Source organism: Dermacentor variabilis, chromosome 5, assembly GCF_050947875.1.
Source record: "Dermacentor variabilis isolate Ectoservices chromosome 5, ASM5094787v1, whole genome shotgun sequence".
Classification (NCBI taxonomy): Eukaryota; Metazoa; Arthropoda; class Arachnida; order Ixodida; family Ixodidae; genus Dermacentor; species Dermacentor variabilis.
In genome coordinates this window covers 36,280,540-36,299,450 of record NC_134572.1, presented here as the reverse complement: position 1 = coordinate 36,299,450, position 18,911 = coordinate 36,280,540, and the positions used below count along the sequence as shown (strand labels likewise).

At 45.6% G+C, this 18,911-nt stretch overlaps 1 protein-coding gene across 2 annotated transcripts in view; it reads left to right on the top strand.

Moving 5' to 3' along the window:
* The window catches only part of LOC142582432 (protein CDV3 homolog A-like), a 30,390-nt gene extending 17,651 nt beyond the window's left edge, over window positions 1–12,739 (top strand). Inside the window, exons 4-5 of one of the 2 annotated variants that reach the window (XM_075692146.1) lie at window positions 263–446; window positions 10,812–12,739. In XM_075692146.1, the coding sequence (XP_075548261.1) occupies window positions 263–446; window positions 10,812–10,944 (317 nt within the window). In that variant the 3' untranslated portion in view covers window positions 10,945–12,739. Of the gene's footprint in view, window positions 1–259; window positions 447–10,811 lie in introns of both variants that reach the window. The other variant, XM_075692145.1, reaches the window with a different exon arrangement.
* The last annotated feature ends 6,172 nt before the right edge of the window (window positions 12,740–18,911 follow it).

Genomic DNA, 18,911 nt, shown 5'->3' with positions numbered 1-18,911 from the left:
GTATTGTTGGTGGTAATGCGATAAGTGGCTTTGATTGTACTTCTTTGTCTAATTAAAATGTTTGGATATTTGTCCCTTCTGTTTTTCTCTTGCAACCCTGTTATAAGAAGGGATTATCTTGGCACTGAGATATTGTTTAAGGGGCTTCAACTGTACTACTCATGTATAGCAAATTTATCCAAAGTGAAATTTCATTGCAAGTCACCTAGTGTAATGGAGTGTGCATCCTTTCGGCATCTCTTGGTGCATTCTTCCACAGCAGAGACTGAGCCCAAGGAGGTCCGTGGTGCATACCGGCCACCACACCTGCGCTCAGGTGCTGCCGCCTCTGCGGCGCGTACCTCTGGCACGCAGGGGTCCCGTCGACCCGTCCGCCAAAACTACGACTTCACTAGCGAGGAGCAGTTCCCCACCCTGGGGGCTGCCATCGATGCCAAGGCACCTAGGTGAGTGCCCTCCTGTGGACATTGAAGCCGTTCTAGTTGCTGAGTTAGTGGGTTCAGGTGCAACGACTCAAAAACAAATCAACATGCCTCATACGGACCACTTGTAACGGGACCACTTATAGTGCAGAAATGGATATAATTAGGTCTTTCCAGACTCCCGTTTATCTTCCCATAAAGCTCAGTGTATATGCGTACTGCTTATAGTGTAGTCGTGCAATATAAGATACCGTTTGTAATGTGGTTGCAGGAAAATTTCACAAACAAACGAGGTAGTGAGTGTGCTTCGCAACAAGTCGCACCAGCAAAGGAGAGATTGACAAGGGTGACGTTGGAGGAGGAGGGGGAGACACGAAGTGAGCAAACGAACAGAGAGGGACGGGGGGAGGGGAGGGTGAGAGGACATGGCGACAGTATGCTGGCTGAACAGGTGCTGGGGGTTGCCTAGGCAACAAAGAAGCCTCATTGCCCCCGCTGCTTGTCAGGCAACATGTGGTCCGCACCGAATGTGTACGCATTGTTGCTCTTTGGCTTTTCAGTTTGTGTGCAGAAAGTAAACACAGTCGCCGACTGATCTTTTTGGACATGAACGAGATCATAAACATGCCGGAATTATTGGGCAGGCTGGACAAACTAATTGCAATGGTAAAATCAGTTTGTTGGTTTTTACAACTTCACCACTGCTGAAAAATCATTGGTGGCCATGAGTGCATCTCGCGTTCACATGCGACCTTTACTTCGCGACGCTGTCTGTCTATACCATGCTGTGCAAATTTGTCAGTTTGGAACATTGCCCACACGCAAGCTTCCACCGTTCCTACCAGTATACACGCATGTAAAATTTTACTATATGCAGTCACAATAGTTGCTGGCTGATTGCCCACGAACCCCGCCTCATGTGCGCTGCCGTCAATGGGTACCCACATATAACAAGGGCAAGCTTCCTGCTATGGCATGGCCCCTGACACTTCCACCGGCTGGGCCAAAACAGCATCGTCTCTTGAGGAGTCAGCAGCCAAAGTTAGGGTTTGGTGCAATTTCAACGGAATGCTTCGCAGTGGCTCTATGGCATTTGGAAAGCAAAGGACCGCACCAACAAAATGCAGGCACATCCCGGTCGTATGCTTCGATTCCCACACAAACGTAGCTGCTTGGTCGAGATGTTTTGCACATGCACAGCCTTTTGAAAAATGTCGTTTTGGTTACACAGTCGCCAGCCGATAAATCGGACACCGATAATCTGGGCATGCCCAGTAATTCGGACAGAATCGCTGCATGGCACCACCAACGGCTCCATAGACTTACTGTGTAAAAACGACTGATATTTTGGACAGCTGCCAGCTCTATATTCGGTTATCTGGACTCTGTCTGTGGCTGTAGCGTACGACGACTCTGCCGCCATTAACTCCTCTGGCAACCTCGATGAGACATCAAGTATGGCCTCAGAGATTGCATGCTAGACAGTAATCCCTGAGGCTTTGCATTAGTCGGAGCACTACGCTTCAGAGATTTAGCTGCAAATGCCAATCTAGGAGGCTTCGCCTGACTTATAGATTGCACCAACATCGCGATCATAACATCCTATTCCGGCTGTTTTGGCCATGATTCCAGCAACCCCACGCATTGGCTGCTCTCGCCATTTGTTAAGTTTGTTAGTTCATGTTCGTTAAGTTTGCATTCCAGACAGGCTGTATGAAATGACACCAACAGTGCCCTCGTTGTCCGAATGAGCCCTACTTTGCAACTGAAGAGCCGAAACTGCCACCTATAACAATGAACTCAAATGCGAACTTCATTGATGACTTGCTAGGCTGCAATGTGCTGATTTCTGCTGCCGTTACATTTGAAGACTGTGCAGACGTCGACAGCATGGTGTTGTGTGCTGAAATACTTGAGCACATTCTCCCGCCATCAAACAGCAACTCAAATGATGATGACGTGCTGTGTGCTCCGGAGCCATCACATGCGTATCTGACTCGAGTCTTTGCAGTCCTCGCGTCGGCTTACAGCGACAGCACAATACTGACAGAAATAAAGGCGTACTTGGTTGCATGTAAACGGAAATGCATGCAGTAAGGAATCAACCACTTATTCCTCGCACAAGGGCCTTAAAACGTAAATAAAATGATCTTTTTTGGATACATTCGTTATTTTTCAGACATTCGATAGTTTGGACTTACTTACGTTCCTCGTGGAGTGTGAATTATCAGTTGTCTATTGTACGCTCGAAGCCTGCAATAACAGAATCCTGCCACAATGAAATTCTCGTGGCAACGAAATATTTTTATATCCCCGGCAAACGCCCATAGGATTCAATGCATCTTGTGCTTTTCCACAACGAAATGTCGCTGTAGTACAACCTTGCATCAACGAAATTTGCCGGAAATTAGCAGACTCCAAAATGTGTTCAAATGTTATTGCTTTGCACTAAAATTGAGCAAGATATCACTACATTACACTTGCATGGGCACCGCCATTTTTGTTGACAAAAACAACTAAGCGCCAGAAGCAATTGCGTGCGCTGGAAATACGTCATGGCCATCATCTTGTTTGTTGATCACCTATTTGAAGCAGCACGCATGTTACTACCGACATGTGACGGCGGTTTTTGCACACCTAATGCAGTACATAATCTGCGCCTCAGTGATAAAAATGCAGCAAAAACAAGGAAATCCACGTCCCACCGACATGGAATCGTTTATGGTGCCCAAGATGGCGGTCGTAGCATGGAGTGCCACGCATTGGTCCGTGATTGAGAGATCATCCAGGAATACGCATTCCCTGCTTCAAAAACGCTGGTTTTGGTGCCACTCAACAGGCATCGCATGTGGGTTCGGCACTGGACATAGGTTTGCGTGAAGGGGCCATAATCTCGATCGATCGCCTTCGGGTATACGAGATACAATCACTTTTGCGCTCGGCACCAGCACCTATGGGCAGCAGCAGCGTGCGCTACAGAAATGCTGCTGCATATGTGGAGTGCTGTCACTCTGTGTCTGTTGCAGAGTTAAGCAAAATCTCGCAAAAATGATTATCTCTGAAAGCAATTGACTGAGAATACTACTCCACGGCAGTGCTGCCACTACTGATCAATGCATGCAGCGCACGTCATAAGTACTGTCAGCAGTGCAGTTGTATATCTTCGAGCAAAGCTTGCCAATGTGGGCTGACGGAATTTTTACAGTAAAGTTTCATTCTGTGACCCAATACCTATCTGTGCTGTCTCATTTCACAACAACAAAATTCTCGGGAAAGAAATTTTTTCTGCTCCCCGCCGATTTCGGTATTGCGAGGCTTAACTGTAGTGCGGAAATTCGCAAGTCCTGCTACTTACATCATATGCGATCTATGCTGTATAAGCAGCAATAGTTGACAAAGAAAGGAATTTCAATTATCTAAATCTACAGCCTACACCTGTTACAACAGATCCGTATACAGCATACTTTCGCATATGCCATACTTCTCACATAGTTTGTGGACTGCCTGTATTACCATCAATGTTCGATTTTTTTTAACTCCCTAGGGGCCACTAAACTGTCCACAAAAGTCAGGCAGTTCGAAAAAACTATTGCATGTGGGAAACGCATCATTTTATTGCTATTTTGTGTATGGAGATTTTCAAGGACTGAGTAGCAGGCCACTGCAACTGTGCCGATGCATCATTGAGACGGCTCTGAAAAGAGCCACTGATAAAAAAAAAACTGAATGATATGCCTGTTCAACTGGGCTCTACAACACCAGTCAGAGCCCCACTTTTAATGCCTTAGTGGGTTGAAAAATTTGTCAGTTCGCTTTTGTATGGTGTTCCACTTACACGCCGTAATGTCTGCTTGAATTTCGGCTGGTCATGCCATCACTGTACACTGGTGGCAGCGTCGTCAGCGCTCGTGTCAATTCAGAGCTCGTCGGCAGCGCAGGCCCTGGCTCTTCAATTTCAGTTTTATCGTGGATTAATTCTGCACAGGGGTTGAGCTCTTTGGTAGCGTCAATGAATCATTCAAATATTATCTCAGTGGGAATCGCAATACCAGCAGTGCACAGGTCACTGATCACAAAGTCCTATGTGAAGTGACTACTTGCCACAGTAGCTGAGTGACTATGGTGTTGAGCTGCTAAGCTTGAGCTGGCGGGATCAAATCTCGGCATCTACATTTCAATGGGGTGAAATGCAAAAATGCCCATGTGCCATGCGTTGGGCGACAGGGTGCGCATTGAAGATCCCCAGGTGGCAATAATCAGATTGTGGATTTGGCACATAAAACCCCAGAATTTAATTCTAATTTAAAATGGAAAGTGTCTTATGAGGGATGCTGTCATTATTTTCAGATAAAACGGCCCTCTCAGCACCAAGTGTAAAGCCTGCATGGTGAAAATAGTTCCGAAGCGTGTATTTTCACCACCTCCCACGCGTCCAAAAGCATATAGCCTGAGATAAACATTTGTAACTTATACCGATTCCAAGATCTTCACCATATTTTCGAGGAAATCCTAAATCGCCTGCTTGGAAATGTCTCACTCCTTGCTCATGTCGGCTTGTGACCGGCCTCTCTCAACTTGCTTGATAAAGGCGGCTTTCTTCTTTGTTGTCAACCTATGGTAGTGATTCAGCACTTCGAAGCCATTGGCAAGGATAACAAAGGCAGAGTCAACGCCATTGCTGACAGCAGCGAGTCTTTTCAGTGAAAAACATGGCACCGAACAACAGGAAACATTGTAGTGAACGTCGAAACAGCTAGGGGTAGCGACAACACAATATGGCTGTGGCAGTTAGTGGATTTGCGTGCAAGAGTGCTGCTTTCATGCAGTGATGGCTTCAATTAATGCTGTTGCAAACCTGCAGTCACAGCAAAATGTCCAGACTGCATAAAGGTTTCAGTGTCCGAAATTTTAGACATCATTATACATTGGCTCTGTTCAAGGTACATGACCGTGCTGTTAAGGCATCCGAATTATCAGGCATGTGCGAAAAATCTGGCACCCAAAAAATCTGACATTCACTGCAGGATGAGCACTGGTTTTTTGCATTTTGTAAAGCTTTGCTTAACAGAAATTATGCCAGCTTACTTTGTTCACCATTTCGCTAAACATTAATATGCCATGCATGGCAGCATCCACTACTGTATCAAACAAGTTGCACTTTCGCCCGAAAGGCGAAGCATCAATTGCGATAGCAAATTAGTATACAGTAGTAAGAAGTAAGGATAGCAGTTTTATCGGCCTTATAAAGTTGGAAACATTCGCTTACTAACTGATGACAAGCATGGCGTCAGTGCGCAAATGCAAACACGAACCCATCACACTCAATGGCCGTGGACAGTCAATGTCAAAAGGCTGGCGTGAGCAAGCGTGGCGTCAGCAGTGAGCAAAGTGACCTTCATGCTGTGTATCGCTTCAACGCAAACCAGCATGCACGAAGGTATGAGCAGTCTGCAGATTGCTTTCAATATACAAACAATGTGCCACCGCACAATGTATGCATCGCTAGAGGTGTAGAAGCCGCCGTCCCTTCCCACCTTTCTCTGTATGGCGTGCAAGATTGAGCCGCGATCGTCGATTCCCCTTACGCTGGGTCGCAAAATCGCATTTGCTGCCAGAGCCCCAGCGCCACCGCCCTTGCCTCCCTCCCATCCCCCCACGGCCTTTCGTGCAGCAGAAGACGGCGCAGTTGCTCTCCGCCGTCCTTCCTTGTGTGCGCCAGATTGAGCCGCGATTGTCAGCTTCCCTCACGTGCCTTCACTTATACATACAACATAAGACATGCGGCGACGGTGTTGTAGCCCTTGGACTTTATACGGAACATCATGGTGACGGCAAAAATTTGCCTGGAGTGTCATATAACTGCTATCGCCATAAAACAGTATGTGGCACAAAATGGCTGGTTACTTATTGATCCTTTTCTCGGTGATTTCATAGGCGCCACCATGTATCACATGGTGACACGTCCATTGCTTGCCTCAGTTTTTACAATGGATGTGAATCATGTCCTGTACAGCTCGGCAAACCTGTTTCTGCTGATATCGTAGACCGTGGCTGTGTGGATGACACAAAGCTTTGGTCACAGCTTCAGAGGACATGTAAGCACTTTCGGTGCTCATTACGCCTTGTCTGAACAGTGCGAGTAGCATATATGGTGCTTGTACCAAAAGCTGGACTGGAAATGTATTCTAAGCTCTCTAAGCTCTCCAAACTTTACACCTATTAATTAAATCAGGATCGGTGTGTTTGGCTCTTCTTTCTTTATTTGGCAATCACTTTGAATCAATGGCGTGTAATGTTTCTGACTCCGTAATGTTCCTTGGTAGGGTCACTATCTGATTGTTTATTTTCTGCCTTATCGCTCTCAGTTGTGATAGGTTTGTTCTTGCTGCACATAAGGCTTGGAACGCAGATGATCTTGTAGCTTGTAATAGCTTGTAGCAAAGACATACTATTGCTGGTCACTTTTTCACTCTGTGAACTGTCGCGAAATGTGCAGCTTTGAACGTTTGTGTGTGACTACACATGTGCAATCGCCGTCACCCATGCTTCGGCGCATTGATTAGAAAGGGAGCCCATTCACTTATTCTTGATACGTGGGCGATGCAGCGGGCGTAAGTTTGTGTGTGAGTTGGGGTGGATATGTGTAGATAAAGTGCAAGAAACTTAATGTACCAGGAAGCAGTGCTACTCTCTACGCCTCTGTTTAACGAGGGGTACTGGCTCTTGTAAACGTTCTGGGGTTCAAGTTCTCTCTCTCTCTCTCTCTCTCTTTTTTGAGGTTAGCAATATAACACTGGGGGAAGAGTCAACTTCTGGTCCTCGAGGAAAGCCGCGAATCGCGAAGGGTGGCCGGCAACACATGCAGTCCTTATGTTGCACGTGTTGTTGGATTTGCTGTCACACAGGTTCGTTCTATTCCTTAATATGAAAGTCACTATCTTTGCACACAACCATTGCAGATGGCTTCCCTCTAAAGTTCCGCGTTGTGCAGCATGAACGGAGCACTGTGTGTTAGCGAACACCCAGTTTCATTTGCAACAGCTAATCGCGCAGTAGCAGGGCAGAAGTGGTAAAGGTTTTGTATTTGTGCATTTGCTGAGGCAACATCTGGCGTGCCGGCGAAAGTGCTATCTCGTTCCTCTAGAGCAAACGTCCCCACAAGAAAAATTAGTTGCTTTAGGGAAGAAAATGCTTCATCCTATCTGTTGTTGGGGAAGTTTTGCTGCATTAAAATGCGGCTGGCAACAAATGCACTTCTATGGGGCTGAAGGAACATTTTGTTATATCCCATTTCTTTGTAAATTGAGGTTCAACTGCATCTTATGCAATTAAATTGGCCTTCATTAAAAATGTTCTACTAAATTTGCAGAAGTGTAACAGGAGCTTGCAGTAGCAGGTGCTTTCAATGAAAAACTGCATTTGCTTTCAGGCTGCGTGAACACTTACACGCACGTGCATAGCGTGACGCCTGTTCGTCGAGTCGCTGAGCTTTCTGCTGACTCTAAATTTATAGAAACAGCACTGGCTTCAACTCCGCCTTTGTAATCCTTGCTGATTGCGTTAAAATGCGCAGAGCACAACATGTTGCGTAAGAGCAGTTTCCAAAAGTCATCTTTGCCGCATTTCAGCGGTGAAGTATATGCGATGTACCATATTTACTTGCATAATGATCGTACTCGCGTAATGATCGCACCCCTCAATTTTGTCATCAAAATTTGATTTTTTTTTTTCTCTTTCCCGTGTAATGATCGCACCCCAAACTTGCCGCATCAATATGTCGTGTGCGAAGTCTAGCTAATGATGATCACACTTACTGTCTGTTGAATGCTGTCTAATGCTGCGCGAACGACTCTTCAAGACATATGAAGCAGTCTGCACGATCAAGCATTCTGAAGCAAATGCCCCATTTTATTCCTTCATCACTTTCCACACTTCCATGAAAAAGGAAAAAAAGCTACAACCAAACGCCTTGGCTTTATTATTTGTGGGCTTTATAATGGATGTGGTCAACAACAACAACAAAAAAGCGCCTTTCGATTCGTCTCGTCTGCACTCATGGGCACACAACAAATCGCGAGTGTCAACGATAGTAGCCACATTTACACTGATACGATAGGAGTGTACCCTATTCATACGCCGACGCTTGTAACACAGCTAAGATATTCACCCACCCATAGCCGAAACGTGCCGTATTAGGATAGTAGTGAAGACAAATGCTGCAGTTTCCGTAGCATACCCGCCATATGTTTCTATGTCACTAGCAGTTAAGCACGGCCATCTCTGTTTTTGCCCCCTCAAAGTGGACATGGCTACGTTATTGCCACACACTTGCCAATATTAACAATATTATTCATTACAGATACGGAAGAAACTGTTTCAATGCGCGTAATGTACACACGAAAAGAAAAAGGCGTCCGGCGTGTTCGGCTTGCTCCGCAATTTTTGTTTTGTTGCCCCTTACTGTTACAGCGGCAGCCGCCTTTTTGTTGACCTGTTGTGATCCCACAGCAAATGCGGGATGAAAAATTTTTTTTCTTTTCGCGAGAAATTTAACCCGAGTAATGATCTCGCCCCAGAATTTTCGGCAATTTTTTTGACAAAGAAGTTCTATGATTATGCGAGTAGATATAGTATTGTGGTGAAGCATACCGAGAGTGAAAAGGGTCTACTGTCACGGGACACAGTATGTATTCCTTAATCATACACATGTGCACTCGCCTGTGTGCAGCATGTATACTGTTACTGTGTGCTGTCACAGTACGAGCACCAATATGCCTAGTAAGTGTACTATCAGTCCTTCAAAGCTATTTCGGACATGCCTGTGGCGATTTGAGCCCCTGGGTACAGTAAAAGGCATGCATTCAATTTTAGAATGTTTTTGCTACCCCTAGGGAATCCGAAAGTTCTCAGACGGAGACTGTATACACTTTCAAGCACATAAGCGAAGCTTCCTATGCCTTCTTATCTGGGTTTGGCTTGTCGGCTCAGTCAACTTCTGACCGAGTAAAGTGGGCCATTCCTGGAGACTGCAATATGAAACTGCACCTTGCTGTTTTGCCATGTCTGGCTAATTTTCTATGTTGGCAAGTAATCGCTATGCTGCAAAATTCATTGCAGAAAAACAAAGTTTTGTTTCACACTTGTTTCGCAATGTCATTGAGATATGCATTTCTTTTTATTACATACTTAGACCCAAATTATTAGGGATGCAGCCTGTACACCGACGTGGTCCCTACGCGAGAATGCATGGTACAAATTTTCTTATATACTAGCTGTGACCATAATACAAGATTTACTTGCATCAAAGTAATCGATTGAGCTTCATGCTTTATTAAATCGACTATATCTAGCCTATGATTGTGGTTGCACTGTGCATTGTTAGTTGGCATTATAATTGAGTATTATTTTACTAGTCGAAGGTCCTGCTTTTTGTTTTATTTAAGCTTATAAATATTGAACTACACTGTTTTTCAAACTGCAAGAACTGTTTTGCAAGTATACTGAAGTGCTTTTGATGTCTATTCTTTCTTAGTCCCCATGTTGTTGCTCAGTTAATATGAATCAATACCAGCTTGTCCAGCTTTCTGTACTTCTGCAAGAACTGAAGGAGAATGGGGCAGTAAACTGTGTGCTAGAGCACTGCACAGGCATGGGCTGGCTCAAAGGCCCGGCCTGTGGGCTGGCCGGGTACGCAGTTGTCAACTCGGGCTTGCGCCTGGGACATTTGGGCTCGGGTTAATTCCTGACTTCAGTCAGGCCAGAATTAGGCCTGGACAGGCTATTTGCAACTCCGCAAAACTGAAGACTACAAAAACTGCAGCCCTATGCAAATTTTGGATCTGTGGTGTCTGTTGGTTCGAGGTAGGCAGGCCACAGCACAGCAGCTGTACGCTGCACAGATTAGTGTACATGAACAGTGCTCTTCAGCAATGTAGAAAATGGTACCAGTGATCAACCCCATCCACTGTACATCCCCCTTTTCAATGCGCTCTGCATTCTTTGTCTCCTTCAGGCACTTGATTAAATGTTTGTTCCTGGTGTGCAGTTGGCTTAATCTTTAGTTAAATAGTACAAGCACCAACGCTTATGCTTGCCAGTACCTCAGCAATGGAGAAAATTTGCAAAACAGTGTATGTTCAGCAGATGCTCACAAACTTTGCTATCATAATGGCACCTTTTGTCGTGCCGCAGTGCAGACCAACTATAATTGAGCAATTTCAAAAACGTTCTGGCGTTAAGGCTATCTAAGACAATAGAGTGCTAGTGTAAAAAAATGGAAAATCAATGTGTTATAGCGACAAATGACTCTTATAAAGCAACTCTTCCAGAGCTAAGTAATAAAATTGTGGCCATGCTTTAGTCGTACATATCTTCATACTGTTGCTGCAGGCGGGAGTATGCTGATCACAGCTTCACGTCGGTCAAGCACGGCCTTCGAAACAGGGAGGACCCTACGCAGCATCACCTACAGCTTGACCTGGAGAACAAGTATTCCGCCCTACATCAAACTGATGGCAACTAGGCTACTGTGCTGCAGACATTTCGTTGCTAAGGAGGAGATGATCAATGTGATCTTATCTCCTGCCTGCCATCATCGGAAACAAGGACTACTACACCACAAAAACAGAGCCCCCGACATTACCAGTTTATTACTTGAGTGAAAGAGGTGGCAGGGAAAAGTGAAGACTTTCTGCTGCTGCCCCTTGCTGCCTGATTTCACACACCTCGTTTTATTTTTTTTTTGTTTGTGCCTTTTACCATTCTTAGTAACCTACAGTTGCCCCCTAACCAATGTCCAGAACTGGCGCTCTTGGTTTTTTAACTCCCACTCTTTGTCTGCTAGGCACCCTCTCCTCCACCCCACACCTTCACCTTCATTTTTAAAAAAGTTTTTCCTAGATTGTGTAGCCCTGGACCATGCAGATGAATAACCTCTGCAGTTGTGCAACAGTGGTAACGAGAGTCATGCCTTTTGCTGGAAGCAGAGGTGCAGTCTTGTGCACAACTTTATAGCTGTGCTCTATTTTTGAAGTGTCAAAGTTTATGTAAAACCTGGTGGTGTGCTTAAAAGCTTAAGCAAGAGTGGGTGCCATGCTGGCAGGAAGGAGTGGTATGCTTGCAATGGGGAAGTGATACCCATCGCCCTTGGCTGGCCAGTGTGCAGTTCCCTCCGTGCGTTGTTGCGCTGTGTGATCAATTGCAGTCCTTCGTATGTGCATGTTTTCATGTGCCACCATGAAATGAAATGTTTGCGAACTGATGCCTCATGGACTAAGGAATTTTGATTGAAATGCACGCAGGTTTATGGCAAGGTTGTGCGTATATGACAATGCACAAATGCCCCCTTTCTCCCCCCCCCCCTTTTTTTTTTGTTTGAAGTGGTCTGGTTTTAGCCACGTTCAGTCATTTCGAATGCTGCCACAACACTCTAGGTGATGGGAAGTATGGACTGAACACGAGTGGACCAAGACTTCTGGCCCCAAGGCCACGCTGCCCAGAAGAGAAAAAGAAATGTAATGTCTGTGGAAACTACAGAGCATGACAGCATTGTGATACGTAGCCTAAACTAGTTGAAATTTGAAGGGCATGATGATAAGTAACATTGGTGTTGCTTAGAGGGCAAGAAGACCTACCTGTGTGACCTCCAAGTACGAAGTGCCCTTGGTTTCATGCTGCGGACCTATTGAAGCTAATGTGACTGGGAACTTGGACAGGCATCTCATAGCCACCTCTTGGAAAAGTCTATCAAGAACGTAAAGCTTATCAAAGATGCATCGTGCAGTGAAAGTTGTCAATTGTACTCCTCTAAGGGTGGTCCTCTCAATGGGGATGCCTTTCTACAATGTTTTGGATTAAGTGTTGTAGACGTTTGTTCACTACGGTGAGGCAGTTTGATTGAGCTGATGTTTTTATTTGCAAGGCACTGCAAGGCGAGGAAGCTAGAAGAGTCTGTCTTTAGGAAAAGTCTTGTTGAACAGGTAATTTAAGTTGTTGCGAGTGGAACTTGTAGACGTTTGCCAATGTTGATAGCTTGTGGAAGGCGTTGATTTCGGAGCACGGGTCTCGACAGTGCAAAACATGGAGCAGCCGAATGTAAATTACCACATTTTGGAATGAATGGGAAGGTTTGGTTTACCGTATACTGTCTGACAATATTTTGCAGCAGATATGTTGCACATTAAAGTTGTCATTATGGGGAAAAGATGACCAGGTACAGCTGGCTGGTTTTGTATTGGAAGCTCTGTACACTCTAAAACACTATTTTATGCAATGTTTCCTTCATAATGTAGGTGTTATGAAAGTAAAAAATTACAATCAACCTGAGTGTGATGGTGTATTCCATTTTTTTTTTCTTCTGTTTTATATGAACACCAATAATGGCTTCAAGATTGATGCAGCACAGGTGTTGTTTAGCTAATGTAATTTAGAGGACACTGTGGCAAAATTGTGAATGCACCCTTACAAAAAGCCGGCAGATCCCACGCCCTGTGGGAATCTATGTTATCCGAAGCAATGGGCAGGGAGCCTACCAAGTTAATGAAACAACCATGAGAGCACCAAGATGTAAGCGGCTGTTTTGTAACGTACATGACACGCATGTCATAACATTCATGTCATGACATATCGTTTATGTTCATCATACGCTGTCATAGTATGCCAATTTTGGTACATACCAAGACATTGGTGGCTGTTTCATGACTTACAGTTTATGTTCATCATATACTCTTGTCATACTATGCTAATTTTAGTAACCAAGTTAATGAAACGACCATGAGAGCACCAAGATGTAGGTGGCTTTTTCATGACCTACATGACACACTTGTCATGATATTCATGTCATGACTTGTCTGTTCTTCATACACTCTTGTCATGCGGTGCCAACTTTGGTGCCTACGAAGTTGATGAAACAACCATGAGAGCACCTAGACCCAGGCGGCTAGATAGATAGATGCTGTCAAAGTGGCAAATGTTTTCCTAGGAATGCTTCGCATTTAAAGTGGACTTGCCATGACTGCATATTTATGGCTGGTCCATACAGTGCTGAATTTGGTCAGCCTTCACTGCTGCTGGGCCACTAGTTGAGAGGTTTACAATGATCATGTAATACCATTTGTGCATGTGTTAATCTCACAAATGTACAAACTACCACTGTGGCAGCAACCTTGCAAAATAGGAAAATTCAAAAAATTAATATTGCTGCTCGTTAAGTATCGGTTTGCCAGCAGCGAATTTGTATACAAGTATATGGATTTTACCATTTTCGCATGACCAGCTAAATGTGGTATTATAAATTGACGCAAATGAAGTTTGCTTGCTGGAAAGCACTTTAACATGCTGTTATCCCATTGACTTCTCTCAAGGGACTGCTGCATCTGCTTTCTGTGCACTACCCATGCCTCTTAATTAAATATGGGAGGCACGGGGACTTTTGATACTATTTAATTCGATCTTGGTAGAAGATCTAGGCTGCCGTCCGTGCATGCGTTTGCACCATGTGTAATTTCTACTACTAAACGCCTTTGGGCAACTTGGACTCGACCATTTAGCACATCATTGGCTGTGGCAAACATCTTTGCCCGTCGTTTTGTGGCTTAAGGGTGATAGGGTTGCGCTACTATGCTTGAGGTTGCGGATTGGCTCCCGGCCGCGGCAGGCGGATATTGATAGGGCCTAAATGAGAAAACCGCTTGTGTACTTAGATTGAAGTGCGCTGTATGTTACTGGGCATCAGGTGGTCAAAAGGAATCCGGAGACCCCCACTACAGCATGCCTTGTAATTGCGTTGTGGTTTTCGCACATGTAACCACATAATTTTAGCATGTGTCTTAGAGGCAGAGAATAAAAAACCAGCTTTAGAGAAGGAAAACTACCTTCCACATTGGTATGAAAATAAGCAGTGGAAACGAATGGAACTTGCTGAGAAATTCGACAGATGGTGTGACTTGCAGGTGAAGCAGAGAGCGTTTTTGTTTCTTGGCAGCAGGCAATTTGGTGGGCGCCTTACAGCTGGCTGCGTTTATTTTGCTGCTTTTTGTGCCGCGTTCACCTTTAGCGGTATCCCTCTCTTATGGGGCTCAGTGACCCAGAGGCCTCGAATGGTGCTAGAAACAACATAATATTCACGGGATGACGTCATTTATTGACGGAAAGCAACTGTAAGTCAGGCTGTAATATTGAGACATGCTGAGCCATGTCAGGTGATCGCATATAGTTTCTGTGAAATGGAAGTCTGTGGTAGCCAGAGAAATAATTTATGCAGAAACTTCTCTGGCAGTTGTCTAAAGATGCGCAAGCATTGTGCCACTTGCTCATAACCATGCAGCCTTGTGTCATTATCAATGTTATAAAACTCGGTGCGACCAGTACATATGACAGCACTGGCGACGCGAACTGCTGCCGACGGTGGCGCAAGGTGAATTGATGACGCAAGCAAACTACAAGTGACAGCGCCAGGTGCGCCTGCGACGTGATCCATTATAAGCCGTTATTGCACCTTAATGCCTTATCCATCCGCATCGAACCATTATGAACCGTGATCAACAACAGACTGGTGGCGGCTGCGTCTGGCGAGGGCCATATCTTGAAGGCAATCTGCGATAGGGACAGAGTGCAGAGTCCTGATAGCTTGATTTGCCGTGTGCTCCGTGTTGTTGCCGCTTTGCTTGCATTGAAGAGGGACGCACGGCCCCGAATCTTGAAAGTGGCTCTGCAGTGGGGGCTCAGTGCAGCGAATGCTGACAGCTTTGCGTGCTCTGTATTCTCGCCGCACAGCTCATGATGAAGCAAAATGTAGCAAGACGGTGAATTCGCTTGCTGCTGTGGGTGCTATCTTGAAAGTGATCGTCTTGGGGAACGGGCGGACAGTTTTTTTTCATTGGCCAAGCATTGAAATACATGCGCATATAAAACTGCATCTGCAGTAAAGAAATATTGTGGCCTCAGCAAACAGAAAAACATAGTGGCATAACGGATAGGTCGTCAGTGCTGTGTGGCCGAGGTTTGATCCCACACACCGGACACTTGGGTTAGACTTTATTCAAGAGGCTCAAAACAATGCGAGACAAGAAATGGCCTACCACAAGGTGCCTGGGATTAGCCAAAGTCGGGATACTTCATAATAATAAGCCAGCATGCACGCAGTATCTGTAGGCAGAAAAAATATATAGATGAGGTGTTTCACATAACTGGAGCCAAACTTTAAAAAATGCGCAAATGCCACGTTGCTGGACCGAGCCAAGGTAATGTGTGCCGGCGCTTGGAGACATTTTAGAAAATTTTAGAGTAACATGAAAAAAGCCGGCAGATTCCATGCCCTGTGCTAATTGATGTTATGTGAAGCAATGGGCCTACCAAGCTAACGAAATGACCATGAGAGCACCAAGACGTAGGCTGCTGTTTCATGACCTATATGACACACAGTTCGCGACATTCATGTCCGGACCTATCATTTATATTCATCGTACACTCTTATTATACTATGCCAATTTTGGTACGTACCAAGACGTAGGCAGCTGTTTCATGACCTATATGGCACACATGTCACGATATTCATGCCATGACCTATCATGTTCATCATACTCTTGTCATACTGTGCCAGTTTGGTACCTGCCAAGTCAACGGACCAACCACGAGAGCACCAAGACGTAGGCGGGTCTTTCATGACCTACATGACACATGTGTCATGATATTCATGTCATGACTGGTCATATATGTTCGTCTACACATTTATCATACTATGCCAATTTTAGCACACACGAAGTTAATGAAACGACCATGAGAGCACCAAGACGTAGGCAGCCAAGTAGATAGGTACTGTAGAAGCGGCAATGTTAGCCAAGAAATGCTTCACATTTAAAACTCCTTATACAGTTTTCTGTTACTCAATCCGTGCTATGTAAAATTGGTTTTCCAAGCGTGACAGAAGCCCGCAAATACACGCAAAATTACCGCGCGTCTGGCTGCTTGAGGCACCTTGCATGTATTCGCAGGCTTCTTTAATGCTCAGAAAAACATTATGTAGCATGTATAGAGCAACAGAAAGCTGTATGGGGAGTTTCTCATGTTGCTCTGCAAGTATCTTATTGACACTTTTGATCTAAATATAATACTTGAGAAGTTGTTTAATTGATTAAGGCTAATTATGTAATAAGGCAGACTGCAAGAATTAATCTGAGTATCTCGAAGTGACGGCAAAAATATCTTCGGTTGAGCTACGTGGCATTTGCATATTTTTAAAGTTTGGCTCAAGTAAAGTGAAACGCCTTGTAGGTGCCACTCGTGTTTCAATCGATCGTGAAGCTTGTTTTACAGACTTCATACAATACCGTTTATTGCTAGAAAAATTAGCGTGCGTGCTTGAAGGGACACTAAAGTGAAAAATGATTTCTTCTACATCAGTAAATTACCATTCTACAACACCAAAAACACCACTCTTACAACGATAAGACGTTTGGTAAGCCAGAAAAAGCGCAAGAACGAAATACGGGTGGCGACGCCTACTTAAGTTCCCGCACCTGGGGGCTGTGAAGTCTTGGATTTTGATTGCATCTTCTAGAGCCTACTAATTATATATAGCGGTACAGATTGACTACATTGTGTTCTAAAGGAACCACATATTAAACATGGCAAGTTTCGGGAACCTTTATTCAGCCAACGCGGCCCAAATGCGAAAACATACACTCTTAGGCAAAGTTACACCCTTTGGCTTGCCCCTTCTGCCACACAACAATAATCGTTATCTGCCTTGATGCGTTTCCTTTCTTTAACGCTGCGAGCCCGGTACTTTCCAGTAACGAAGGGCACGCGCGTTATCAGCATAGAACAGTTTACACCCTTTGGAGTGCCCCTTCTGATAAGCGCGTGCCGTTCGTTACTGGAAAGTTCCGGGCTCGCAGCGTTAAAGAAAGGAAACGCATCAAGGCAGATAACGATTATCGTTGTGTGGCAGAAGGGGCAAGCCAAAGGGTGTAACTTTGCCTAATGGTATCTTCGACTGGTCGCCTGTATGCCCCGAAGCAGAGTCGGGTAGATCGGTCGTTTCCCGAGCTCAAAGGTAGGGGACAAGCGCGCAAGCCGAACGTGCGACTCGCTCTCGGAGGAGGAAATTGCTGATGCGAAACCACGTGACTGCTGCCAACGTCCGATGCTTCGCCTATCCAAAGCTCCTGGCGCTGCCGGAAAAACCGGCGGACGTGCCGGCGGGACGAACGTTCGTCGAGACGCCAGCATGCAGTGGCCTAGGTTGCCAAGGTTACGGTGGGCCGTCGCCAACAGCAGCGACGCGGCGCTGCGATGACGTTTCAGTCTCGATGACTGCTCCGACGACAGTGCTAGGAGCGCCTCAGAGCGCTCCAAGATAGAGGAGAGCAATCGAGAAGAACCAGCCGAACGCAGGGCGCACACCCTCTTTCAACCAGCCGAAGACAACGCCGCTCGCGAGAGCGCTCCAGAGTGCTCAGAAACGACCAGCCGAAGGTAGCATAAGAGTGTAGTTTGGGATCCCTGACGTCACGCTGACGTACCGGCGCTGAGGTTTCGGCGCGAAATCCAAATACTGATACTTTGACCTTCATTTTCTCATCTAATAAACTTTTTTTTTATGACTGCCTGCAGGGTTCTCAAACAATGCTTCATTAGTCTAAACTGATTTATTGTTTCGCTTTAGTGTCCCTTTAAATAAGGGCTCTCGGAAGCTCTCGTTATGCACTAGGAGTGGCAAAGAGATTTCTGGAGCTTTCTGCAGCACTGATTTCTAACGGTTTAGTACTAATTAAGTAAAGAAATGGAAAGCATGACTACCATGTCTTCACATCACTGCAGTGATGCGAAGAAGGAGCGAGCTACCTGCGGACGTTCTTTCCCTCGACCAAAGACGAAAGCGAGATCGTCACAGGCATTATGTGTAAGTATGTAGCAGAGCATAGGCGTATTTACCGGGGCGGGGGGTGCAAGGGGAGCACTTGCAACCCCACTGCGCAAAGTGCGGGGGCAGAATATGCCATTCCCCCCCCCCCCCCTACACATTTAAAAGCAGGCATTTTCGGCTGCAGGCTGGAAAGTCCAATAAAACTGCAGCTGGAGCTAAATCTTTTTTTCTTGCTAGAGTGGCCACGTTATGTTTTTCTTTAGCATGCATCCTCGCTTAGGCAACGAGAATTGTCTTTTGTGCCTCCTCGGTACTGTTGTGCCCGGCGGCTTCACAGAGGGGGGATGTCATCCCGGCGACATGCGGTTGTCACGCTTCACGCTACGATTCTTCACACCTGTAAGCAAGCCAAATTGGCCTGTTCATACCGGAGTGAAGGTCCGTTGTCGCCTGTCAGCCGCACAAACTGGCATGACCACGCCGGGGATCGGAGTCAGCGTACGTTCCCACTACTTCCCTGTTTGTGTCCAGTGATGTGCGTACGTTTCCGACCGGGCTCACCGAAAAAGCACACCAGCTCACAGACGGCTGAGGAGAGGACGCTCGGAAACAGTGCGACTCGC